Here is a 27,948-nt window from a genome sequence, read left to right on the forward strand (position 1 = left end):
AGAAGGCAGTCACAGCTGGTTTCACTAGCTCCTGCATGGCAGGGAAAATTATTCTACACTTGTTACCCATAATAACAGATTGGAATTGTTTATTTTATGTCACCGCACTATGGTCAATGCTGAGGTTTTGGTGCAAATATTAGATGTGTGAACATCTCCTGTACCTGCTAGCAAGAGGCGAACACTACAGTCAATCTCCTTTCTCTATTATACAAAAGGACTCTTTCATGTCTGAAGATGATTGGGTGGGGAAAGTGCCTTATCTGGCTATTCTTCAGCACTTGGGATCTGAAAAAAGCTTTTGGTAAGTCGCTTTTAGCTTTTGTGTTTTCATTGTGGTCATTGTGATGCATGTTGCCTCTGACACACACAACATGACGTATGTCAGTGCCTACTACACAAATCTTATGCAATTCCTATCTGGTAAATAAACTGAGTGTTAGTAGCATTACTGATAATAATATTATTAATAATATGAGTCTAATACTGCTTTAAAAGTGAGCTACAGTTCTAGACTATTCTGTAAATCATTGATTCTCTATGTAGTAGACAATAGAAATAGTAGGGCTTTATAAATTGTAATATGTAAAGACTTTGTTGTTGTCAATGTTTGTTTCTTTTATTTTTATTTGCATGACATTTCTATGTTAATATTTTATGCTGTTTATTATTATTTATAAATAATAGCCATAGTTTTATATTTATTTCCATTTATAACAGGTTACCTAGAAAATCATTCTATAGTTAGATTGGGTGGCGGAATACAATATTACATTGCTTTATGTCTCAGCCATGTGAAATATGTAGAAGAATGTCTCACAGTGTATACAGAATATATATATGACTCTTTATATGCCACACTTTTGCATAGTTGAATGGTTTATACATGTCACATGATTGAAGTATTCTTAACCAAACATATCAAATACTGCATGTAATGCTTGTATGCAGGTGTACGCACCATTTTTATACACTGAAGATTTCCCTTCTCTTGACTTTGGCTCACAAAACAGCAACAAAAACTGCAACAAAAATTGTAGTTTTTCCACAATGTGTGGCATTAGCCCTAGGCTGGTTTCACACCGTGATAATTCAGTTATTTTCTGTGATCTACTGTATATTTCAGTCACAACACTGGTTCTATTGAGCCAAGCTTAGGTCAACATAGAACCCTAAGATGATCTAAGTTTGGCGTAGCAGGACTGCAAAGAACCTGGGTTTTATGGCTACACAGTACAAACTGTGTAAACCCTAGTGTAAAAAAAAACAAAACAAAACAAAAAAAAAACATTAAGGCATTCTTCACATGAACAGGTTCAGAGAATGACATACATTGACCCTATTTCTTGGACCAAACCCTGAGCTAGGACCTGGTCTCCCATCATCATCTTTATCTATGAATCTAGGAGTCCCTGGATTTTATGGCTATAACAAGGTCACCAAAATGCCGCCATGTGAAACAAGCTTTAGGCTATGCATGAAATAGTCCTTGTTGAACAGGGCAGTTTTATTTCTGCTGTAATCATTTCTGCATAAGTAGATAGTTGCCCACTGCAGAGACATTAATAACTTCTGCTCTGCAGGCGCAAGGAACGGTTTAAGCTCCGGAGATAAATGACGGCTTTAGAAAACAACAGTAATGTATTGTGTCATTTACTATTGATTTGTCAATCCAATTACTGGGTATTGATGTTTGCACTGTCAAAGGAATTTAAGTAAAACATAAGAAACAGAATATCTTCCATGTTCATGCCTGGCATTTCGATCATCTAATCTGGGTATGCTGTGTAATTGTTGAATTCATTAGGATGTAAATGAATCTGTTCCAATGTGAGGAAGTCAATGGTAGTTATTTTTCAATTGGTATATGGAGTATCGGGTTTAGATTTATTTCTATAAATTGAGGGGCTGATGTATAAGGGTTGACACACATATATGGATTGAACTGTATTAGCAAGTTTATTCTTCCCGGTTGAATACTATTACATTAAATTACAACAATTTATAATATGCATACCTAATCTCCATAAACACATGCCACATCTCTGTGGATATAACACAGGTTTCTACAATTTAAAATGTACATAAATATATACATTTCTTGAAGATTATAGTAATGGCAACACTTCAGGAAGGCAACTCTGTATAAGTTATGGGGTCATAGTGTGTCGGTATTCTACAGAGCAATTGCTCTTTGGAGCAATTCGGGGGCATCATTAGTTCTGCAGACTCAGACTGAGAACACAGCGTTATCTTGAGGTTAATACTGTACCTAGAAATGTTCTTGGAGGAGTTAGGCTTCATGCACACATACATTGCTGTTTTTCATCTATGTAAGATGGAATGGATGGCACACAGATGCACCCACCAGGGGACTACATTAATTATTATTCATACATATCACTAATTGGAATTAAAGGGAATGCTACTGCTCATGAATAATCCAAACTGCAAGATATCAAATATTCAGTCATACATGATATGATCACAAGGTGACCAACCATAGAAATATGCTCCAAAGGCTGTGACATAACCCACACAAGAGTGAAGAGTTGCCTAGATAACAAAAGTACAAATATCATCATTCAACATCTGACAGTATGCAGAAACCTGTGTAAGGCTAAGGCTACTTGTAGCTAAATGCTGTGGAGAAAATGCATTTAATGAAACACAGCTAAAAAGCACTGCAGAAAAAAACTCTGCAAAAGTGGAGGGAGAAATGCAATCACAAAAATGCTTGTATATTTTTATTGCTTTTTTTTTTCCACTGCTTTTGCATTTTGGCCTCCCCATATAATATAAGTCTAGGAGAAAAATAATAATAATAATAATAATAATAATAATAATAATGATAATAATGATCTTTATTTATATACTGCCAACATATTCTGTAGCACTTTACAAATCGGAGGACACATGAACAGACAATATGAGACATTACAATGTGACAAAGAAATAAACATATCAAACAATAGAAGTGAGGACCCTGCTCGCAAGATGTTACAATATTTATGCTGGTACATAAAATAGGACCTTTCGCCTCCTCCACCAACTCTGTGTGGCCTAACCTACACAATGTTAGAGCTATGAAGTAGTAAAGTTTAAGCAAAGATTCTTTGGTGTACCTGTAAGATTGTGTGGACGCACAATAATGACTCAGTCTCCATTCTTCAATAGGTTCTGTTCCACTGATTCCAGCATAATTGGAATTTTTCTCTAACTACCACTGTTCCTGAGCAGTCAGTACTGAACTGGACATAACTAATATGCTAATTAGACTCTCTATTGTCAAACAGGCAGTTCTAGACAATGTGCTCCAGCCCAGGACCACCCACTTCACAGCAGAAAACCTATTTAATATATTGGTTGCTCAAATGAAGAGAACTAGAGATGAGCGAGTACTGTTCGGATCAGCCGATCCGAACAGCACGCTCCATAGAAATGAATGGATGCACCTGGTACTTCCACTTTGACGGCGGCCGGCCGCTTAACCCCCCGCGTGCCGGCTACGTCCATTCATTTCTATGCGAGCGTGCTGTTTGGATCGGCTGATCCGAACAGTACTTGCTCATCTCTAAAGAGAACCAATTGCTTAGAGAAAGTGGGAACTATAGAAAAAAATCCCAGCTGCTTCAGAATCAGTGGAGAGGTGCCTATTACAGCATGCATAGAGTTGGACTTGGTAGAGGTGGTGAAAAGTTCTTTTTAACAAGCAGCATTTTTTAATGCGTTTTTAAAAATATTGCATTTTCCACAATGTGGGGATGAGATTAAAGAGGACCTTTCAACACATAAAATAAGTCCAACTGTATATAACAATTAATATGTGCTGCTCCACTGATTCTGACACAGTTGGAATTTTGTTCTCTAGCCCCCATCATTCCCAAGCAATCAATGCTGTTAGTTTTTTTTTTTTTATCCCTGATGTGCTATTTAGTCTCTGTACTGTCAGAAGGGCGATGTCAGGCAGGAACAGGCAAGAGGTGTGAGTCTGAGATCTGAAACTGGCTGCCTCTGATTGGAGCTCTGAGTCAAGCCCCCCGTCTGACACCACCCTTCTGACATTACATCATAATAGTACATCAGGAATCCAAACTACCTCCTCGGAAATGGACAAGGCTAGACGAAAAAAATTCCACCTGTGCTGGAATCAGTGGAGCTTGGCCTATTAACAGATGCAAAGAATTAGAACTGGTTAAGGTGGCGAAAGGTCCACTTTAAATAAAATCACATTCACTTTGCAGGAACTATAAAAATGCTTCATTATTTCTACTGCATTACTACAGCAGTAAAAATGCTGAATCTCCACAATGTGTGGCCTTGGCTTCAAATTGCTTGAAAGAGCCTGCACCAAGGTCGGGGAAAACTATTGCATGGAGATGAAGTTATTACTGAGATAGAATACTGTGAATACTGACTAAGGGTGCATTCACACTGAGTATATGCTAAGCTCTTTCTGAACGTAAAACACGTTCAGAATGAGCGCGTACAAAGCAGATCCCATTCATTTCTATGGGAGCCGGCATATGTGCGCTCCCCATTGAAATACATGGGCTGCTTTTTTCCTTATTCCTTTCAATATGCTACGCGCGTACCACATTGTGTGGATGCACATCTTAAATAAATAGATAACTGCTCTCCCCTTGGTCTGCATGAACACTTGTGTAGATTGGCAGGGAGGTATTCAACTGTTGTTCACACACGGCTTGGTAGATGTGTAACCTCAGCACAATATGACATAACGTTGCCCATTACTTAAGTTGCATTTCATATTGTGTTGTGTTTGCACTGTGTGATGTACTGGTTAGTGTGCGTCACTTTGGCTGGTGCGGTTTATCACACAGTTATCGCTTTGGAAAGTTTATGGAAACCAGGCTGCATAATGGTTCTTAGTAAGTAGAATAGAGTTGGTCTCTAGAGTTGCATTGTGGGAGAAGTTGTTTGTTGCTCTCCATCTCTAGGTACAGCCGATTGAGGTTAGGAGTTGTGTAGGCCAACCATGGCAAAAAAGGAAATACTATTTAAGGGCTCATTCATACGCTGGGTAAAGGAGGAGTGGTTGCTCTCTGTCCGAGGATTTGCACACAAGGCCGATCAGCTGGAGGCATGGACGTACATCAGGGACCCTGGAATGGGGGCAGCATCTGCACTCAACTTAGGAGTACCACAGATTTTCAGTAGGTGGGCTTTCGATACTTTGTGCTAGTGGAAGGGAGTTGTCTGTATCTGGGAGCCAGAGAGCTGCCCCCCATTGCATCCACCAAGCGTTGCTGCTCAGCTGGTATACTGTCTTGTCTGCTGTAGTGTGAACATCTTCTACCTGTGGGGGTGGGGTGGTGTGGATGGGTGACCGCCATATTGCACACCTTCCTATCAGTGCAGCGGCAGGCCACCAGGGGCACCTGTATCATACCTATTACTATTAACAAGTGTAATGATGTATTGTGGATAACATGACCTACATTTACACTAAATAAGCAATGAGCATGTGCACTTTAGGTTCCTTGCTAAATTATATAGACATTCATTTAGCTGTATACGACTGTCATTTTAACAACAGTGCATTAGCTTCTATCCTTATTATAGGTGACCTTGCTGAGCCTCAAAGTCTAAGATCTGCTCAATTTCCAGAGAAAACAATGATATGCAGTTTGCAGACACTGAAATTACACTTCAGAATTGGTCTTTTAAAATCCATTTGCTGTACAATACTTCAGATCTTAATTCAATTCCTCTTGCTGTTTACTAAGCCATTGTATAAATGGAGCTTAAATGAGTTGCAGAATGAAAAGAATATTATTGCCAGTCTGCTATTCGACTGACTGCTCTTATCAGTACCATTTATATAATATACAGATGTGGCCTGTAAAGTGTAACTTCAGTATGGAGGTACATAGGCTATGAATAGACAAAACTGACACCGATAGGTAACCTTAAACTGGCAAACTAATAGTGAAACTGTAGAGAGGGCAATACCAACCAGTCCAGATAGCACCTCAGGCCTGGTTCACGTCTACGTTCAATATTCCATTCGAGGAATCCGCTTGGGAACCCCCCCAACTGGAAACCTATAAGCATTAAAAAGTGGTTAGCTAAGAAATCAGATGGACCTCATAGACTATAACGGTTTCCACACAAAACAGGCGGAACGAAAAGTGCTGCTTGCAGGAGGAGATTCCAAGGCTTTTAATGATTGATCTCTCTACTGTCAAGTGGGTGGTCTTGGGATAAATAACAGTTTCATTTTATATTATAGATCATTTCAAACTTATTATGTGTAGTTTTGTTATAAATGTTTCATTTTTTTATTGTGTAACATTGCATGAGTGAATGATTCGTTAGATTTTAGAAAATTCAGGTTGAATCTAAGGCTAATATGTCACTGTGAAGGGTCAAAAAAGGGACAGTAAAGTGTGTGACAGACAAAAAGAAGAGGGCAATATACCGTGTGAGAGTCAGTATAGGGGGGCACTTTTTTTTCTGAGAGAGAACTTCGATATGGATATCTATCATTGTGTTTTTGAAATCAATGGGAGTTCCAGAAGTTAAATACCCTACCAATAATAATGTTATTTCATATGTCAGTAATATGCCATAACATTTCAAGATGGAAAACTCCTTTAGGTTAAGGTCCCAAGGGACGATCCATGCGGCGGGAACACATCGTGATTCTTCCCATAGCGCTTTAAACAGAAAGTTCTCTGAGTTTTCCTCCACGGACTTTCTGTTACAATTATATCTACGGGGAAGCTGCCGATGTTTCCATAGATATAATCGACATGCTGTGATTTCCAAAACTACGCCATTTTTGGAAATGGCAGCGTGTCCATGCTGCGGTTTCTACTGCAAAGTGGACATGGGATTCACAAGAATCCCATCCATTTGCAATTACTGTAAAACGCTGCGTGTTACAGTTGCAGGCAAATTGCGACTTTCCACGGGCCGTGATCATATTGCGGTTCTTTTCGCAGCGCTTTAAAGAGAAAATTCACAGAGTTTTCATCCATGGACTTTCTCTTCCCATTATATCTACGGGAAAGCCGCCGGCGTTTCCGTAGATATAATTGACATGCTGCGATTTGCAAAGCCACAACGGCTTTGCAAATCACAGTGTTTCCGCACTACGTTTTTTCCGCAAAGTGGGCATGGAATTCGCATGAATCCCATCCCCTTTGCTTGCACTGTAAAACGCCACGATTTTTCCCACAGCGTCTCCACTGCGGGCAAATCGCGGCGTTTATGTCCCATGGAGCCCTGGCCTTAAAGGGTTTTGCAGAATCTTAAGATAATTGAAACTGTGGATAGGTCATCAGAATTGAATCAGTCAGGGTCCGACACCCTGACCCTGCACCGATTAGCTGATGTGGCTGCTGGAAGTCTTATATAGGGCATATGGCCAGAAGCAGCCCTGGATCTATTTGAGTGAATTAGAGTGGTACTATAGTTCCAGGCACCACCACTACAGTGTATGGAGCTCTGTACATTTTATATAGCTTGGGGGCCATACTGCATACTATTACACTTCTTAGCCATGAAACTTAAGATTAACTGTTATCTCAACTATTGTCAATAGTGATGAGTGTTAAAGAGAACTTTTCATCACAGTTGGAATTTTCTCTCTACCACCCAGCATTCTCAAGCAATCAATGCTGTTAGTTTTGGTGCCTGATATGCTTTTCAGTCTCTGTATGTCAGGAGGGCGGTGTCAGGCAGGAGTAGACAAGGGCTGTGATTCTGAGCTCTGATGTTGGACGCCTCTGATTGGAGCTCTGAATCACACCCCCTGCCTGACAACGACGTGCTGACATTACTGAGCTTAAATAGCACATCAGAAACCAACACTAACTATACATTTTGCTTTGGAATGGTGAGGACTAAAGAAAAAATTTCAACTGCGTGGAATCTGCGAAGTGGTGTCTGTTATAAGATGCTAGGAACTTGCATTGGTGGAGGTGGTGAAAGGTCCTCTTAAAGTGAGGTTATCTATAGAGGTGTTAGATTCAAAAGTAGCAGGATATAGTACTTTGAAAAATATAGAGCCATGAAAAACATAAAAAAAAATAAAATAAAAAATCTTCTGGTGACACAATCCCTTTAAAGGTGGTCATACAGAAAAACATACAAAAAACCTAACATGTGTTTCATCTGCAAACCCATGTGTCTAAACATTATTGTAAAACTGTAGCAACAGTAAAGCTATATGTGGCTTTGCCACCATAGCTCTCCTGGCTACTTTGTGTATTGACACCTTAACCTTTGTCAGGAATCTCAGTATAGCTGTTGTTACTTTACAGTTACTGTGCAAATCAGTGAAGTTTCTGCACTTTTAAGTACTTTCCTTTGCTGATCCAATCAGCAGCTGAAGAGGGATATTTAAACTCTGTTCCTTCCCACCCAGGCAGCGCCGTACCTCCCATGAGGCGATCTGAAGCGACCGCTTCAGGCGGCGCTATGCCAGGGCCCCAGGGAGGGCGGCATTTTTGCTTACCTAAGCCAGTCCAGGACAAGCTGTCCTGGACTGGCTTAGCACCGAGCAGTGGATTGGGGAGGCCACTCACGCTCAGGCAGAGAGCAGGTCCTCTCCCTGCCTGCTCTCTGCCTGCTAACACCGCTAAGCAATGCTCCCTTCGCTCTTCCCCGCCCCTTCGCTCCGCCCCACCCCCTCCGCTCCTCCCCTTCCTCCCGGGGGGGCAGCTTTCTGTCGTCTGTCTCGGGAGGCGAAAAATGCAGGTTCACCCCTGCACCCAGGTGCTTTTTATTTGGCTGTACTTTAGTGAGGCCCCCATACATTGATCATTGGGTTTGACTGCTCTAATGGTAAGTTCATACATGTTTTTTTGGGCCGGATGTTGTCGCGGAACCCGCGTCAGAATTCGGCTCCACAAAATGCCTCCCATTGACTTCAATGGGAGCCATTCATTTCTTTTTTCCGCTAGTGGTCTTGTGCCACTCGTGGAAAAAAGAAGCGACCTGCTGTTGCTTGCTGCTGATTTCGCTGTGGACTCTGCTACAGCATCCATGGCGCGACACCTCCCTCCAACTAGGCCCATTCATTGGGGCCTAATCCACCGGCATCCAGTCGCGGCTAGCCATTTTTTTGACCAGATTCTGAGGCAGCCTCCGCGTCAAAATCCAGTCCAAAAAACCCAGTGTGAACTTATCCTAATACTGACCTTATGATTCATCCCACTAGTTTTGATCTGCCTTGTGAATTTATCATGGACTCTGATCAGACACCAGTTTCTGTACAGCACATTTATCTGGTTTCGTAGCTGGTACTGGTGAAGATGCTTAGGTGCTCAGGATCTATTTTTCAGCACTGTGTGAGATTTAAATAGCTTATTCTACTATTCTTTGTTGTCAGCCAGTTCGTACAATTTCTGATATTTGCTTCAGAGATACTATCATAACAGTATTCATTTAAATTATACTTCTGAGCATTTGCCACAGGCTCTCATGTCAGGCAGTTTCTAACAGTGTATTAATATTCAATTAGACTTCTTATTAATATACTACTACCAACTGCTTGGAGACAGAATCACTTGTGACAGTTTAGCAGCTAAGTATCCCCAGAATCAATTTTAAGATATTGCCAAGTATAATCAGTGGGAAAATAAATTAGAAACCGTAACTGGCAAATGTAGTCAGCAAAGTTCTATACTTGCCTTTCCATCTCAATTAAAAGTTATGGAGCGTATAATAACTCTTCAGTGAATTTAGACTGATAGAGTTGACTGCAGTAACTGCATTTATTAGTCCTTAGTAGAGGGGTATTCCCATCCTAAATATCATGGCATATGGCTAAGATTTGAGTTAACACACATTGGGTGTGCAGCTTCTGGGACACCCTGTGATCTGAAAAACAAGGATACATCTATTTGGTAGTTTATAGCAGCTTACAAGTGATAGGTGTTGAGCAAGGTATAGTCATGAGTCATCTACTGTATGTGAATCATACCCTGCTCAGCAACTGGCAAGTCAATTATGGTCTCAGCTTTTTTCACCCCTTTTACGCTACACAGGGACTATGGTGTTGCTGTACTTATGGTGCCTCTGTCCTTTTTCTGTTAAACATTTTTAATAGGTATTATACCACTAGTTGGCTCCTAGCCTGTATTACTGGGAAAGTTCTAAAAGATTACATACGCTATTTAAGATGTGTAAATGGTCGGGACACACCTGATGTTATGTGTCTCCACCTTAACCTAATAAAAACTGATATAGGTGCAGATGCGCTTCTAAGGCTCCATTTCCACGGAGTAACGCGCCGTTCATTCAGACATGTTTACACATGTCAGAGTGTGAGTGCTCAAAACAGATGCCATTCATTTCATTTTTTCACCGGATCATGTGCACTACACATTGAAATCAATGGGTTAAAAAGCCTCCCATTGATTTCAACGTGTAGTGCGCGTGAGCCGGCATACATTGAAATGAATGGCATCTGTTTTGAGCACTCACACTCTGTGTATACGTGTCTGAATGCACGGCGCATTACTCCGTGGGAACGGAACCTAAGGCTGAGTTTAGACGTAGTTTTTTGGTCCGGAATTTGAGGTGGAGGCTGCCTCACATTCCGGACCAAAAAATCGGTAGCTGCGACTAGATGCCAGTGCAGAGCAAATGAATGGACCTAGTAGGGAGGGAGTGTCTTCAGGCAGACATCCGAGGCTGAACCGGCCACAACATCCGTCTGAAGAATGAGCATGTCGCTTCTTTTTTCCGGGACCCGGAACAGACCATTGATTTCAATGGGAGCCGGTTTTTGGTCAGGATTTTGAGGTGGATTTCGCCTCAAAATCCTGACCAAAAAACTCAGTGTAAACTCAGCCTAAAGGCTGGAGCCCATCATCTTGTCTCCAGCAACAGCAGTATGTCTGCACTTATATCGGTTTGACCTGCATACATCTATCGATATTATGAATAACATCAGGTGTGTCCCGATCACTTATACATCTTAAATCAGTCATAGTGGAATGTATGTCTTTCCTACTTCAGCTTGTCCAGTATTGATAATATTTATCATGTAGCCACTTTTTTACTGATTGATGTAAGGCTTTAAGGTCTTTATTTGACATTTTTTGAAGTTAAAATATGTGATAGATTGACTTCACTTCTCTGGTCTTTGTAACCCCTTCCCGCCGATGGCATTTTTTGATTTTCGTTTTTCGTTTTTGACTCCCCTCCTTCTAAACCCCATAACTTTTTTATTTCTCCGCTCCCAGAGCCATATGAGGTCTTAATTTTTGCGGGACAAATTTTTCTTCATGATGCTACCATTAATTATTCTATATAATGTACTGGGAAGCAAGAAAAAAATTCAGAATGGGGTGGATTTGAAGAAAAAATGCATTTCTGCGACTTTCTTACGGGCTTTGGTTTTACGGCGTTCACTGTGCAGCCAAAATGACATGTCCCCTATATTCTGTGTTTCGATACAGTTCCTGGGATACCAAATTTATATGGTTTTATTTACATTTTGACTCCTAAAAAAAATTCCAAAACTGTGTTAAAAAAAATTTTTTTCTAAAAGTCGCCATATTCCGACGGCCGTAACTTTTTTATACGTAAGTGTACGGGGATGCATAGGGCGTCTTTTTTTGCGGGGCCGGGTGTACTTTTTAGTTCTGTGATTTTCGGGAAATGTTATTGCTTTGATCACTTTTTATTCAAATTTTTATCAGACTCAAAACAGTGAAAAAACGGCGGTTTGGCAATTTTGACTATTTTTCCCGCTACGGCGTTTACCGAACAGGAAAAATATTTTTAAAGATTTGTAGAGCGGGCGATTTCGGACGTGGAGATACCTAACATGTATATGTTTCACAGTTTTTAACTACTTTTATATGTGTTCTGGGGAAAGGGGGGTGATTTGAACTTTTAATACTTTTTATATATATATTTTTTTTTTTTTACTTTTTTTTTTTTTTTTGCATTTATTAGACCCCCTAGGGGTGTTGAACCCCAGGGGGTCTGATCACTAATGCAATGCATTACAATGCTAATGCATTGTAATGCATTGCAAAAAATCATCCTTTCTTTTGCAGGCTGCATAGACCAGCCTGCAAAAGAGAGGATTTGCAGACAAGCCTGGGAGCCTTGTTCAGGCTCCCGGCTGTCATTGCAACGGGGGGTCGGCCCTGGAGCATGCTCCAGGAGCCGTTGATCCCGGGCAAAATGGCGGCGCCCATGCCTTTGACCGCGGCGCCGGAGGGGTTAATGCCTCCAATCGGTCCAGGGACCGATCGGAGGCATTAGAGCCGGTTGTCTACTGCTTAAAGCAGTAGACACCCGGCGGCTATGGCGGCCGCCCGGCTCCCGGACGGTCGCCATAGTTACAGACCCGACATGCGCCGTACTATTACGGCACATGTCGGGAAGGGGTTAATCTCGTATATTGGATGCTTTAACTAGGTCCAAACGTGCTAGTGACATTGTCCGATCTCCATATGTGTAAATAAAAAGGAGGTTCATTTCATTGACAATATGTGATCAGGCATGTTGTGGTTTATGCACTTTTATCGTTAGATGATTTATTTTGTATATTGGTCATCTTTTGACCAAGGGTAACAGTTTTAAACTTGTCCATTAAAAGTTATGTTATCTCACTTTCTATGAATACTGACTCTGGTGTGATAGCACCTCCCAAACTAACCATAGTGATAATCCTGAAGCTATCCTGTGTTCTCTTTACCAAAGAGCTCAAAACTAGTGCTTGTAAATGATTCCCCCTGAATTATTCTAAATAGCTGTGTTCTCACTCCATGACTATATAGTAGTACACAGTGACAGCTTTTCCAGTGCTGTTGGAAATGTATGCCAAAAATACTGCAAGCACACAGCATCAACATAGAATCATTTCTAATATTATGCCAGCCATATAACAGAGTCTACCAAATGAAAATAAATATGCCACCTAGAATAACAGGTAAGGAATATCCAAACAAGATGTGATTGCTGAAAAAGAGGAACTTGCTCCTAGTGTCACTTTATGGAGGGTAGGTCCCTATAGCTTAATGCAAGATTTTCAAAGACATCTAAGGGCATAATCTGGGAATAATAGCCAAACCAGAATAACTCCTCCAAAAGGAAGAGACCAACAACCTCAAAACAAGTGTCTGCGATTGGCACCCTCATCCTCCTGGAGGAGTTTTTTTAGCTTGGCCTCCCAGATTAAACTCTTAAGTTTATTAAAAAAAAACAACATGTATCTATGTATCGTCTCTCCGCAATGAGACACATTACCCCTTCTGAGCCAGAATAACATGCATACAAGTACAGCACTCAGAGTAGCGCTATAATACAGTACTTATCTCCTCATTGCTTGTCTTGTCTACATATAGGGATATCTGAACCATCATTTATAGCAAAAAGTGAAGACAGATTATTCAAGTACTTATTCCAACAACAAGATTACCAGAAGTGGGTTCGTCCAGTTGAACACTTAAATGACACAGTGAAAGTGAAGTTTGGCCTTGCGATAACACAGCTTGTGGATGTAGTATGTATAGTAATAAATTCACTGACTTCTCAATGTCTAGTACTTTTCTTTATACAAAATTCACTGAAGGGAGAATAATCCCAAAAACAAGTACCAAAAATAAAAATAAAACTTCACCTTTATTTTTTTGCAGATAAAAAACAACAAAAAAGGTAAAAACACATCTCCGGCAAACCAGGCAATGGAAACGCCAGATATTTACTGGGTGTGCACTAACCTTTGTGCCACATCCCCTCGGAGGGTAGGAAAAATATGGGCGAGTAAATGTAGTTTAAATTCACCTATTCAGCCCTTTTACTAGGAGATCCTACCTCCCTACAATATACAAAGTATGTCCGGAGTATATTGGAACTGAATTCAAAATAGTATCAACCTCCAAAACCCAATATTATAGTGCAAATAGTGGGAGTATCCACTTCCTCCCTGAGGATACTGGCCTAACGCCACACCAACAGGAAGGGATAGCGGAAAAACTACACCACTGGGTATGGAGGATTCAGTCCATAGCTCCCAGACATACATATAACTACTGCAACTTTACCCTACGCGTTTCGTCTCATGCGAGACTCCTCAGGGGTATATAGTATGTCAATTTGTTGCAAACAAGTGGCATAAGCCACACGATAGTGCAAGTGTCTGGCGGTACGATGCACTGACCGCCGGCAGGACCGCTCCACAGACAGCGGTGAAGTGCCCTGTTTCTGCCGGTCTTTTTAAATCAGTAACCACGCCCCCCGATATACTGCTCAGCCAATCTGGCGTCGCCTATAATGACACACCAGTAGCTCCGTATGTTGATAGAGTACACACCCCCTTCATGAATAGCTACGTACTGACAGGTACCTCCCTCCTTTTCTCTTGCCATATTACATCGCGGCATTGTCCGTAACCAATTGTCCAGCAGTTATCTTGTATCAATCGTCCTGCTCTTGAATGATAATAATTTATTCGATGCACATGTAATGCTACAGATATTATCGTGATCCTCCCAATATGTGTTGATAGAGGACTACACATCAACATGTTTACACAGGATGACATCACACGCATGCGCCAAAACTTAGTCCAGAACCAAGATTGTATCACAAATGACTTAACACGCATGCGCGGGACTTTGTTACGGAACCATTAGGTAAGTCGACTCGTACTGGCGGAGGTATTGCATCAAAGCCTGTCACCATTCCCGATCCTTATCATGGGGGTGTATGAACGAGACTTGGTGAGTCATACAATCGGGGGCTATACACGTATACTGAAAACAGCAAGACAAGGGATATATTCACCAGGTATTTGCATGCTTACAATATAGCATTACTGAGTATCAAAAAGTATATCGCAGCACAGAACGGACAAAAAGATATAACCCAATGTATCAATATGTGTGACATCTAGTTTACCAAACACAAACAAATGTATCGAGATACCAATAAAGAAGGCTACAAAGAAGAAACGGAGCAATCGTTTAGAGGTATTACAACCAAAATAGGGAAAAGAAATGGACAACTATACAGGTAAGTCGCAACAACCCACCATGTTTTTAAATGAAACAAGAAAAATCCATTTGTTCATTAAGTCCCTTAGGGGATACTGTGTCCAATCTATATATCCATTGTGTCTCTTTTTGTAAAATGAGACGGTCCCAATCCCCTCCCCGCCTTGGTGGTCTAATCACCTCAATCACCTGGACCTTTAAACCTGTCACCAAACCTGCGTGACAGGTATTGAAGTGACGTGCTACTGGTGTGTCCCTTTCATTAAGCACATCACATACATGGTCTCTCACTCTCCTTCTCAGCTGTCTAATAGTTTTTCCTACATATAACATTGGACATGGACAGCTAAGGAGGTAGACTACCCCCATGGTCGCACAGGTGGCAAAATCCCTACAAAATAATGTTTTTCCTGTTTGTTTATTCCCAAACTCCTTATTTCTATCAATGAATGGGCATGCTGTGCACCTCCCACAGCTATGTGTGCCACCCCTCCTACCACCGGAGAGCCAAGTCTCCCCTCTAGGAATTTCAGGAAGTAGGCTATGGACCAGCCTGTCCTTGAGGTTTCGACCTCGTCGAAATGTTATATCGGGTTTATCACCCAACAAGTCGCCTATTTCAGCATCAGCTTTAAGGATGCCCCAATATTTTTGTAGCAGGGATCGTATCTCCTTATGACAAGAATCAAAAGTGCCAATCACCCTGCAACTTTCTGACCCTTGTATACGTGGTTTTGGGACCAGGAGTGTTTTCCGTTCTGTCTTTTGTGCCTTTCTAAATGCTCCCTGAATCACTGGTCTTGGGAATCCTCGCTCCTCAAACCTCTGTGACAATTCCCTTGATTCTCGAATGAATTCCGAATCTGAGGAGCAATTACGCCTTGCCCTCAAAAATTGTCCTACAGGGATCCCTCTTTTAAGGGGGGTTGGATGAGAGCTCCCCCAATTTAAAAGGCTATTCGTTGCAGTTGGCTTACGAAAGACAGTTGTGGCTATCTTCCCATCCTGCATTTTTTCCAACCTAAGGTCCAGAAAGGTCATGGAGTGGAAATCAAACTCCGCAGTAAATCTCAACCCTAGTGTATTGATATTAAGTTGGCTAACGAACCGTTCAAACTGTTCTTTTGACCCCTTCCACAAAATCAACACGTCGTCGATGTAACGACACCAGAGGTCAATATGTTCAGTCCACCAACTGTCATCGTCCGAGAAAACCACGGTTTCCTCCCACCAGCCGAGGAAGAGATTGGCATACGTGGGAGCCACAGGGCTCCCCATCGCCGTCCCCCTCAGCTGGTGGAAGGTCCGCCCCTCAAACAGAAAAATGTTTCTCTCAAGGACGAAAGCCAGCAATTTCATAACCAATTCGTTATGAGGTTGTAGCTGAATCCTTCTGGACCTGAGATAATGCCATACTGCCTCATATCCCTTTGCATGTGGGATCGAGGAATATAATGCCTCGACATCCAGACTGGCAAACGCACTCCCTTCCTCCATCACCACACCATCCAATTTCTTTAGGACGTCCATAGTATCCCTAGTATATGATGTAAGTCCCAGAACAAATGGTCTCAGTATATTATCCAAATAAATACTTAAATTCTCTGTAAGACTGTCAATTTGGGACACTATGGGTCTACCCCTAAGAGGCTGCAGCCCCTTATGAATTTTGGGCAGTGCGTAAAAAGTAGCCAGTACTGGATGTCGAGGAAACAAAAAATCCTTCTCTTGTTGGTCAATAAGTCCATCCTGCAATGCATGGTCAAGGATTGCCTTCAGTTCAGACCTGTATTCACCCACTATCTCCTTATTGATTATCTCATAACAATCAGTGTTTTTTAGCATGCTCCAACACATATCTGTATATCTTTCCCTGTCCAGGGCTACCACATTGCCTCCTTTGTCAGCGCATTTTAGGACTAAATTATAGTCCCTTTCCAGTGCAAGTAGGGCTTCCACCTCATTTTTACTTAAATTAGACTGGTACAATTCGTTACTGTCATCCTGTGTAAACATGTTGATGTGTAGTCCTCTATCAACACATATTGGGAGGATCACGATAATATCTGTAGCATTACATGTGCATCGAATAAATCATTATCATTCAAGAGCAGGACGATTGATACAAGATAACTGCTGGACAATTGGTTACGGACAATGCCGCGATGTAATATGGCAAGAGAAAAGGAGGGAGGTACCTGTCAGTACGTAGCTATTCATGAAGGGGGTGTGTACTCTATTAACATACGGAGCTACTGGTGTGTCATTATAGGCGACGCCAGATTGGCTGAGCAGTATATCGGGGGGCGTGGTTACTGATTTAAAAAGACCGGCAGAAACAGGGCACTTCACCGCTGTCTGTGGAGCGGTCCTGCCGGCGGTCAGTGCATCGTACCGCCAGACACTTGCACTATCGTGTGGCTTATGCCACTTGTTTGCAACAAATTGACATACTATATACCCCTGAGGAGTCTCGCATGAGATGAAACGCGTAGGGTAAAGTTGCAGTAGTTATATGTATGTCTGGGAGCTATGGACTGAATCCTCCATACCCAGTGGTGTAGTTTTTCCGCTATCCCTTCCTGTTGGTGTGGCGTTAGGCCAGTATCCTCAGGGAGGAAGTGGATACTCCCACTATTTGCACTATAATATTGGGTTTTGGAGGTTGATACTATTTTGAATTCAGTTCCAATATACTCCGGACATACTTTGTATATTGTAGGGAGGTAGGATCTCCTAGTAAAAGGGCTGAATAGGTGAATTTAAACTACATTTACTCGCCCATATTTTTCCTACCCTCCGAGGGGATGTGGCACAAAGGTTAGTGCACACCCAGTAAATATCTGGCGTTTCCATTGCCTGGTTTGCCGGAGATGTGTTTTTACCTTTTTTGTTGTTTTTTATCTGCAAAAAAATAAAGGTGAAGTTTTATTTTTATTTTTGGTACTTGTTTTTGGGATTATTCTCCCTTCAGTGAATTTAGTATGTATAGTACCTTTCATTTTTACATTTGCATGTCCAAGATGTCTTCTCCCTCTTTTATGTTTAATTGTATATTTCCATGAAATATAGACCTTAGTGTTTCTGATAACTTTAGACTTCATACACAGGGTGACCAGAAAGTAAGTACACAAAATGAAAGGGTGGACTTTAGCCAGTATATGAAGCGTTTTTTATTAATGAACATGTGACCGGAAATACACCGTGGCGGCGATGCAGGTAGACCGACACAGTGCATTTCTGCAGGATGATTTGCCGGTATTGCTCGAAGACGTGCCTTTGAACATGAGGGCAAGGATGTGGTTCCAGCAGGATGGAGCACCTCCCCATTTTGGCCACATCGTCTGTGAACACATCAATGACCAATGGCCAAATTGGTGGATCGGACGCGGCGGACCTGTGCTGCGGCTCTCTCGCTCACCGGTTTTGACTCCACTTGATTTTTTCTTGAGGGGACATGTCAAGTCCATTGTGTACGCAACGCCTGTGCCAACCCGCGAAGAGCTTGTGAGCCACATCCATTGAGGGCCATGCCAGGAGTCTGTGAATGGGTGCATCAATCCATCTCCTGGCGTTGCACTGCTTGCATGGAGGCAGGCGGCCAGCACTTCGAGCAATTCTTCTAATAAGTAACAGTGCTTAAACTCATTTCCCATTAAAGCACTTTCTCTTCTTTGTTTCTCCTTTCACATGGTGCACGAGGGATAGGAAACCGGCATCTCGGTCTACCTGCAGCGCCACAACGGTGCATTTCTAGTAACATGTTCATTAATAAAAAACGCTTCATATAGCAGCTAAAGTCCACCCTTTCATTCTGTGTACTTACTTTCCGGACACCCTGTATACAGTGGGGCAAAAAAGTATTTAGTCAGTCACCAATAGTGCAAGTCCCACCACTTAAAAAGATGAGAGGCGTCTGTAATTTACATCATAGGTAGACCTCAACTATGAGAGACAAAATGAGAAAACAAATCCAGAAAATCACATTGTCTGATTTTGTAAGAATTTATTTGCAAATTATGGTGGAAAATAAGTATTTGGTCAGTAACAAAATTTCATCTCAATACTTTGTTATATATCCTTTGTTGGCAATGACAGAGGTCAAACGTTTTCTGTAAGTCTTCACAAGGTTGGCACACACTGTTGTTGGTATGTTGGCCCATTCCTCCATGCAGATCTCCTCTAGAGCAGTGATGTTTTGGGGCTGTCGCTTGGCAACACGGACTTTCAACTCCCTCCAAAGGTTTTCTATAGGGTTGAGATCTGGAGACTGGCTAGGCCACTCCAGGACCTTGAAATGCTTCTTACAAAGCCACTCCTTTGTTGCCCTGGTGGTGTGCTTTGGATCATTGTCATGTTGAAAGACCCAGCCACATTTCATCTTCAATGCCCTTGCTGATGGAAGGAGGTTTGCACTCAAAATCTCACGATACATGGCCCCATTCATTCCTTCATGTACCCGAATCAGTCGTCCTGGCCCCTTTGCAGAGAAACAGCCCCAAAGCATGATGTTTCCACCCCCATGCTTTACAGTAGGTATGGTGTTTGATGGATGCAACTCAGTATTCTTTTTCCTCCAAACACGAAAAGTTGTGTTTCTACCAAACAGTTCCAGTTTGGTTTTATCAGACCATAGGACATTCTCCCAAAACTCTTCTGGATCATCCAAATGCTCTCTAGCAAACTTCAGACGGGCCCGAACATGTACTGGCTTAAGCAGTGGGACTCGTCTGGCACTGCAGGATCTGAGTCCCTGGCGGCGTAGTGTGTTACTGATGGTAGGCTTTGTTACATTGGTCCCCGCTCTCTGCAGTTCATTCACTAGGTCCCCCCGCGTGGTTCTGGGATTTTTGCTCACCGTTCTTGTGATCATTTTGACCCCATGGGGTGAGATTTTGCGTGGAGCCCCAGATCGAGGGAGATTATCAGTGGTCTTGTATGTCTTCCATTTTCTAATTATTGCTCCCACAGTTGATTTCTTCAATCCAAGCTGGTTGCCTATTGCAGATTCAGTCTTCCCAGCCTGGTGCAGGGCTACAATTTTGTTTCTGGTGTCCTTTGACAGCTCTTTGGTCTTCACCATAGTGGAGTTTGGAGTCTGACTGTTTGAGGGTGTGCACAGGTGTCTTTTTATACTGATAACAAGTTTAAACAGGTGCCATTACTACAGGTAATGAATGGAGGAAAGAGGAGACTCTTAAAAAAGAAGTTACAGGTCTGTGAGAGCCAGAAATCTTGATTGTTTGTAGGTGACCAAATACTTATTTTCCACCATAATTTGCAAATAAATTCTTACAAAATCAGACAATGTGATTTTCTGGATTTGTTTTCTCATTTTGTCTCTCATAGTTGAGGTCTACCTATGATGTAAATTACAGACGCCTCTCATCTTTTTAAGTGGTGGAACTTGCACTATTGGTGACTGACTAAATACTTTTTTGCCCCACTGTAACTGATATTATTTAATATACATGTTTCTCACTTTACATATTTTTCACACAGACAGCTTACACTTCAAAGCACCAGGTGCCTGTATTAATATTCTGTATATACTATTCTCATTTACTTTGATTTAGTTTATTATCTTTGTTAAAATGACATGTTACAGAGTGAAATGAAATCATGAATTTATTATTTTCTTAGAGAAAAAAAGTAAACCTTCTATCTTGCCTGCTGAAAATACATCAATATTTACAATGCACATATATTACATATATTTATATATCAGATTCATTAATTATTCTTAAAGTGACAGTTTTCGATTTCAGATAATCAATACATTATTATTTTTTACAGGATGAGAAAAATCAATTGATGACCACTAATGTTTGGCTGAAACAAGTATGTATTAGTCTTTACATTGGATTGATATCTTATCGGTGACATTTCATTATGGAAATATAGTGAGATCAACTAATTGTTGTAGGTCCAGTAGCTGAAACTCCTCTCGATCATCTACAGGTGCCAGGGAAATTACAGGGACATGGCACCCATTCATATGTATATATATATAATACAAAGCCACAGTACTTCAGAGAGGGAGCAGGTGTTTCTAGTGACTCCTCACTCCAGGGTCAAATATGGCACCTCTATGACTACTATGTGCATTAATCCTACTAATCCTACTAATATTATAAATGTGAAAGTTTGTGGGTTTGGATGTTTGTGGTTTTGGATGTTTGTTCCTCAATCACGCAAAAATGGCTGAACGGATTTGCATGAAATTTGCCACATACATAGATAGGAACCCCGATTACAATATAGGCTACTTTTTATCCCGGTAAATGACATCACTACATGACTGCAGTGAAGGAATTTAGGTTCACACAACACTAAAGGACCTGTGATGACATCATCACAGGTCCTTGAGCCATTCTAGGATAGGATCATACTAGTCAGTGGGCGGAGCTGCATGCTATTTTGTGGGCGGAGCTATATAGGATGAAGCTGCACAGTGTGAAAGCTGAACAAAATAGAGTCTCATGGAAGATCAGGAGACTACAGAACATGTAGGCTGTGTGTGGGCAAGAGGAGTATATCGGGTGTAGAGTTGGGTGTAGAGTTTCAGTGAGTATGATGGGGAATGTGTTGTTCTGCCTCTGAGGGGGGAGAACTTTGGCACGTTTCAGCAACATCCATTCAGCCCTTTGTAACACAGAAGCTGCTCAGAGAGTCACTTAACAAAATCCCTGTAATCACAATTGCCCGACATGGCAGAGCTTAAGAGTGTCTGTCACCTGAACAGTCCCTACTGAACTAACCGCAGTCAGATTACTAGGGTTTACATGAATAAAATGCTTTTCTGCTTCCTAATCAGTACCTTTCCCTATATGCTGATGAGCAATTAGGTGCAATGAGGGCATCGCCATTACACTCCTCCTAGCAAAAAGCCAGTGCTCAGTCCCTATTATGCTATTATTGACATGTACATTGCCTGGCCCAGTCAATGATAGTCAGGGCTCATTCACATCTGCGTTCACTGTCCTTATTGCAGGTTTCCGTTTCCTGCATAAAACAGATGCAGGAGACGGAAGCCTGCAGGAGACTTTCTCACCCATTCATTTGAATTGGTGAGAAAGCTGTCCGGCCGTGAGCGGCAGTGAGCGTTTTGCGCTCTCCGCCGCGAAACCGGGTTTTTTAATCCGGACACAGAGTCGGACATGCAGTACTCTATGTCCGGATAAAAAAATCCGGTTTCGCGGCGGAGAGCCTAAAACGCTCACCGCCGCTCACGGCCGTACCCAGTCTATGGTTTCTGTCTTCTGCCATGCAGAAGACGGAAACCATAGAACGGAGACATGAACGCAGGTGTGAACCCAGCGTAAGAAGGTAGCTGTCTGGTGTGGTGAGAAGCAACAGTGACGCTCTAGTTGCACCAAAAAAGCTCATTAGCATATGAGGAAAAAAGCTAATATTTCATCAATGGAGGTACCGAACGGGAAACAGAGAAAAGTTTTTATTTTTGTGAAACTGTTGTGGGGAAAGGCTCCCTTTAAAGGAAGCTTTGCCACCAACTTATTGACAGCTTTTTATATACTATTACTTCACAAACAACTCTATTCTGCTTTTGATAAGCTAGTAGTTGTCCAACTGATAATAAGGGGGCTATTTATTAGGAGGATTTATTATTGATAAGGGCAGTTGGGGATCTACTATTAATAAAGGGGGCTATAAATTAAATAATATATATTTTTTGGAGGGCCTATTATTAAAGGGGTTGGCCACTGTCAGACCAATACTGACAAACAAATGAACAATAAAAACATATACAATTTTCCAATATACTTTCTGTATCAATTTCTCACGGTTTTCTAGATCTCTGCTTGCTGTCATTAATTCTGTTACTTCTAGAGCAGGGGTAGGGAACGTACGGCTCTCCAGATGTTGCAAAACTACAACTCCCAGCATGCATACTTGCTCTGCTTTGCTTCGAACTCCCATGGAAGTGAATGGAGCATGCTGGGAGTTGTAGTTTCACAGCAGCTGGAGAGCCGAAGGTTCCCTACCCCTGTTCTAGAGGATAAAACTCTGACCGTGGTCATGTGATTTACAGTCCATGGTCATGTGATGAGCACACAGGTGCCATTCGTTATAGTCACAGCACAATAATCAGACATCTGCCTGGTAAACAGCTGTGCACCTGTGTGCTCATCACATGACCATGGACCGTAAATCACATGACCATGGTCAGAGTTTTATCCTCTAGAAGTAACAGAATGAATGACAGCAAGCCGAAATCTAAAAAACGTGAGGAATTGATACAGAAAGTATATTGGAAAATTGTATATCTTTTTATTGTAAATTTGTTTGTCAATATTCGTCTGAAAGTGGCCAACACCTTTAATAAGGCAAGTGAGAGAACTATTGTTAATAAGGAAGTCTTATATTAGTAAGGCTGGAGAGACTATTATTGATAAGGGGGCTATATACAAAAGGAGGGCATATTATGAATAAGGTAAGGGGAATTATTATTCATAAGTGGGAACTATTAATAATATGGTTGAGGAGCGGGTATTTATAAGAGGGAACTATGAATAATAAGGCCAGTGGGTGAGCTATTGTTAATAAGTGGAGAGTTTTATTAATGAGGCTGCGGAGACTGTTATTTAGAAGGGGGGCTATTTGTAAGAAGCAACTATTACTTATAAGGGGAAACTATTACTGATGGGAGGAGTGTTATTTATAAGAAGGAACTATTAGTAAGAGGTATTGATTTATAGGGGGCAGTATAATAACTCATAAGGTGATATAAAGGTGCTCATTTTTATTGGGAAAAAGGGGGTTGTTATTACTGGGGGCAGAATCACTATTTTAAAGGAGTTTTCCAGCCGAAAACGGATTTATTTTTTATACTGATGACCATCCACAAGACTCAGTATGTGATCTGTTGGGACAGGATAGGACCTCAGTATCTGATCTGTCAGGGTCCAACTTTATTAGCAGCCTCTGGGTGTTGAAAGCTAATAGTGGACAGAATGCAGAACCACTACTATCCAAGTACTAGGAGTGGCACAACAGTCCCATACCCTGTATAGTGGTGTATAGCACTAGCAGGGCCTGGCACCTGGAAGCTGCTAGAACAGCTGATCTGTGTGGGGGTTCAAGTGTCAAATCCTGACAGATCACATACTGATGACCTGTGCTGTGGATAGGTTATCAGTATAACAAAAAAATCAATTTGTGGCCAGAAAACCTCTTTAATTGATCTGATGTGTGTTAGGTTAGAAGTCTGTTTAGTGTATGGCTATGGTCTTTACATCACTATGTAGTGTAATGGAGGTCATGTACTATCTGTGTAGGTAATTTATGTAATAAAAGGCATTTTAGTAACTTGCTTGTGATGGGATAATAAAGCCTGGCTCCAGAAACCCCATTAACACTAAAACGAAGATGCCCTGAACACAGAGAAGCTTTCTGTGACATTGTGTGAATGTAAAACATACCATATATTGTCACCTGTAGCAAATGCACCAGTGGTTAACAATTACAGCAACCAGAACACACAATCCTACACAAAATATACAATCTTATAATACATTTTTGAAACAAAATATTAAGAACATCATATAACTAACACATTTTCACTTCTTTTATTCCATTAGGAATGGGTAGATGTCAAACTAAGGTGGGCTCCAAGCGAGTTTGCTGGGATAACTTCAATCCGTGTTCCATCAGATTCTATCTGGATTCCTGATATTGTTCTTTATGATAAGTAAGTGCATTAAATGCATTAGACAAATATTGAGTTGTGCCCTGATCACTACAGTAACACACGTAGGCTATTATCTGCTGGAACTGTAAAAACGTCAATGGGGGTTTTAAAGAGGATCTTTCATCAGTTGGGGCACCTGCAGTTTTATATACACGATCTGTACCCCAGTGAAGAGTTATCGGTGACGGTACCGTAGCTGTTCACTGTCAGACAGTCAGTCAGGAACGCCCTTCCTCACAGCAGTGCCTATAGCGCTGTACTATGAGAGCGGGGGGGGGGGGCATTCTTCCGTGCTCACACAGTACAGTGCTATAGGCGCTACTGTGTGGAAGGGCGTTCCTGACTGACTGTACCAGCACCAATAGCTCTTCACCTGGGGCACAAATCATGAAAGCTGACAGTGTGCTGAATTCAGCGTACTGTCTGCATTCTAGCAGTATATAAAACCGCATGTGCCCCAACTGATGAAAGGTCCTCTTTAAATGCCATCTATACAATATGCCAGGCTCAGACTACTCAGAATATCTAATATATACTAGTAAATACATCATACAATGGCATAACATAAAGTATTACATACATATAAGCATTATCTAAAAGTTTTAAAGACTGAAACATTTTTGTTAGAGGTGTACCTTATCATTTAACTGATCTCAAGGTATTCCACTGTTGGGTCTCCAGCGCTCACGCAACAGCCTAAACACTTTCTCAGTTTCTCTGTGTCACTATCTCACTACACAGTTTTGTTGATATCACTTTGCTGTCTGAGGTCCATGTAATACATGTTTATGCTGGGTCTACCATGGAGAGCAACTTTATTAATAGGTTGTCACTTTTTTACCAGGTAACCCTTTAAAGAGGGCCTGTCACCATGTCTGAGAAGTCCAATGACATACATCATGTAATAGGTGCAGTTATCCTGTGCATTTTGGTGTTTTGTTTATCCAAATATGTTCAGCCATTCCACAGATATAAGCTCTTTTAATGTTAATACAAATTAGGATATACTAGCCCAGTGGGTAACACTGTGGTTTTTCTGGAAGCTGGGTATCTGGAAATATATATAGTGTTTCTGCTAACAGTGTTACTATATCAACAATAAAAGGGCTTATATCTGTGGAATGGCTAAATGGATTTGGATAAACAAAACACCAAGATGCTTAGGGTGAAAGTATTCATTTTACTTTTGAGACTCAGTGACAATTGTTATTTTAAGTATACTTCCCTTTGGCATACTAGGCAGGAGAAAAAATAAGTTATATAGACAAGCTGAACAAAATGGAAAGTATATATTGTAGTTGAAAAAGTGAAAGCTATGCACAACAATAAACTGTTCATCACTGTCTTATATTTTAGTGCAGATGGTCGCTTTGAAGGCTCTGTGACAAAAGCCGTAGTGAGATATGATGGCACAATAAACTGGACGCCACCTGCAAACTATAAAAGTTCTTGTACAATTGATGTAACGTTCTTTCCCTTTGACCTGCAAAACTGCTCCATGAAATTTGGTTCTTGGACTTATGATGGATCACAAGTTGATATCATCCTTGAAGACTTTGACGTGGACAAAAGAGACTTCTTTGATAATGGAGAATGGGAAATAGTAACTGCTACAGGAAACAAAGGGAACCGAACAGATGGCTGCTGTTGGTACCCCTTTATTACCTATTCCTTTATCATAAGGCGTTTGCCCCTATTTTATACACTTTTTCTCATTATTCCTTGTATTGGATTATCCTTTTTAACAATTCTGGTTTTTTATCTTCCTTCCAATGAAGGTGAAAAAATTTCTCTTTGCACTTCTGTGCTTGTGTCTCTGACTGTTTTTCTTCTGGTGATTGAAGAAATCATTCCATCTTCTTCCAAAGTTATTCCTCTTATTGGGGAATACTTAGTGTTTACCATGATATTTGTGACATTATCAATTGTTATAACAGTTTTTGCCATAAATATTCACAATCGGTCTTCTTCAACACACAATGCAATGGCACCCTGGGTACGAAAAATTTTCCTTCACAAACTTCCTAAATTGCTATGTATGAGGAGCCATGTGGACAGATACTTTACACGAAATGAAGATACTGGTATAGTGAATGGACCAGAGAAGTCTAGGAACACGTTAGAAGCAGCTTTGGATTCTATTCGTTATATAACAAGGCATGTGGTAAAGGAACATGAAGTTCGCGAGGTATGTATGCCTTTCTATTAAGTTATATGACTCACAGTACACTTCATTTTTAGCTGGTTAGAAGTACCATGAACACTGTAGATGACAAATACGTTGATGCTTTGTTTAGTTTGTCATCCCATGGACTTTATCCTCCGATGTTAGATGGTACTACAGTAGACAGCACAAGACATACCATAACCTTTAAATGTCATCTGTACAGCAGGGATCAATAATATGACTATGAGCATAACTCCTAGCAGTACATTTTCCATGAAAAATTCTTGAATTCTGCTCTATAATGTTTTATTAATATAGTATAGCGTCTTATCAAAACAAGTGATTCTGTTCATTTTGCAGGTTGTTGAAGACTGGAAGTTTGTTGCTCAGGTTCTGGACCGGATGTTTTTATGGACATTTCTTATGGTTTCTGTTATTGGGTCAATATTTCTATTTATCCCTGTTATACATAAATGGGCAAATATTATTGTGCCTATACATATTGGTAATATGCATGGGGACAGGACTACATAGGTTTTTTTATTGTAACAGTACAATATTGAATGCATACGTCATATATTTGCTGCTGTATTGTATATTATGAAAATGAATGCTTTGAAAGATGATATTTTTATTTCAATAGCTTGGATATTTAAATAAAAAAATAAAAATATATACATTTTGTTGTAGCAATATTTTTATGCCTATTTCAGAACACTTCATATATTTTGGTAATGCTTAAAGGGGTTGTGCAGTTCTATTTTATTAATAAAAGATCAGTGGGGGTACGCTGGTCTTATGTTTGAAGGGGCTTCTGTTTGTGCAGGTACTGTATACATTTGTTTCAAATCCATGAGATTTACAATCCCAATTCCGAAAAAATGGGCATGCTTTGTAATATGTAAGGCCCGGTTCACATCTGCTTTTGGTAATCCATTCTAGGGGTCCCCATGCCAGAATACCAAATGCATTGACAAGCGGTGAACAGTGAAAGCACATGGATCCCATAGACTATAATGGGGTCCGTGTGCTTTCTTTGCGCTGTCCGCACTAGTCATGCGGACACGAAAGTAGAT

General features: G+C 41.0%; 1 protein-coding gene across 1 annotated transcript; it reads left to right on the forward strand.

Moving 5' to 3' along the window:
• On the forward strand, positions 1-27,451 carry LOC142203111 (neuronal acetylcholine receptor subunit alpha-5). The gene is made up of 6 exons (XM_075273602.1): positions 1-304; positions 13,344-13,501; positions 20,790-20,834; positions 24,596-24,705; positions 26,062-26,893; positions 27,233-27,451. The coding sequence occupies exons 1-6, from the start codon at positions 238-240 to the stop codon at positions 27,404-27,406; spliced, it is 1,386 nt and encodes a 461-aa protein (XP_075129703.1). The 5' UTR covers positions 1-237; the 3' UTR covers positions 27,407-27,451.
• Positions 27,452-27,948: the final 497 nt, after the last annotated feature.

This window comes from Leptodactylus fuscus, chromosome 5, assembly GCF_031893055.1.
Source record: "Leptodactylus fuscus isolate aLepFus1 chromosome 5, aLepFus1.hap2, whole genome shotgun sequence".
Classification (NCBI taxonomy): Eukaryota; Metazoa; Chordata; class Amphibia; order Anura; family Leptodactylidae; genus Leptodactylus; species Leptodactylus fuscus.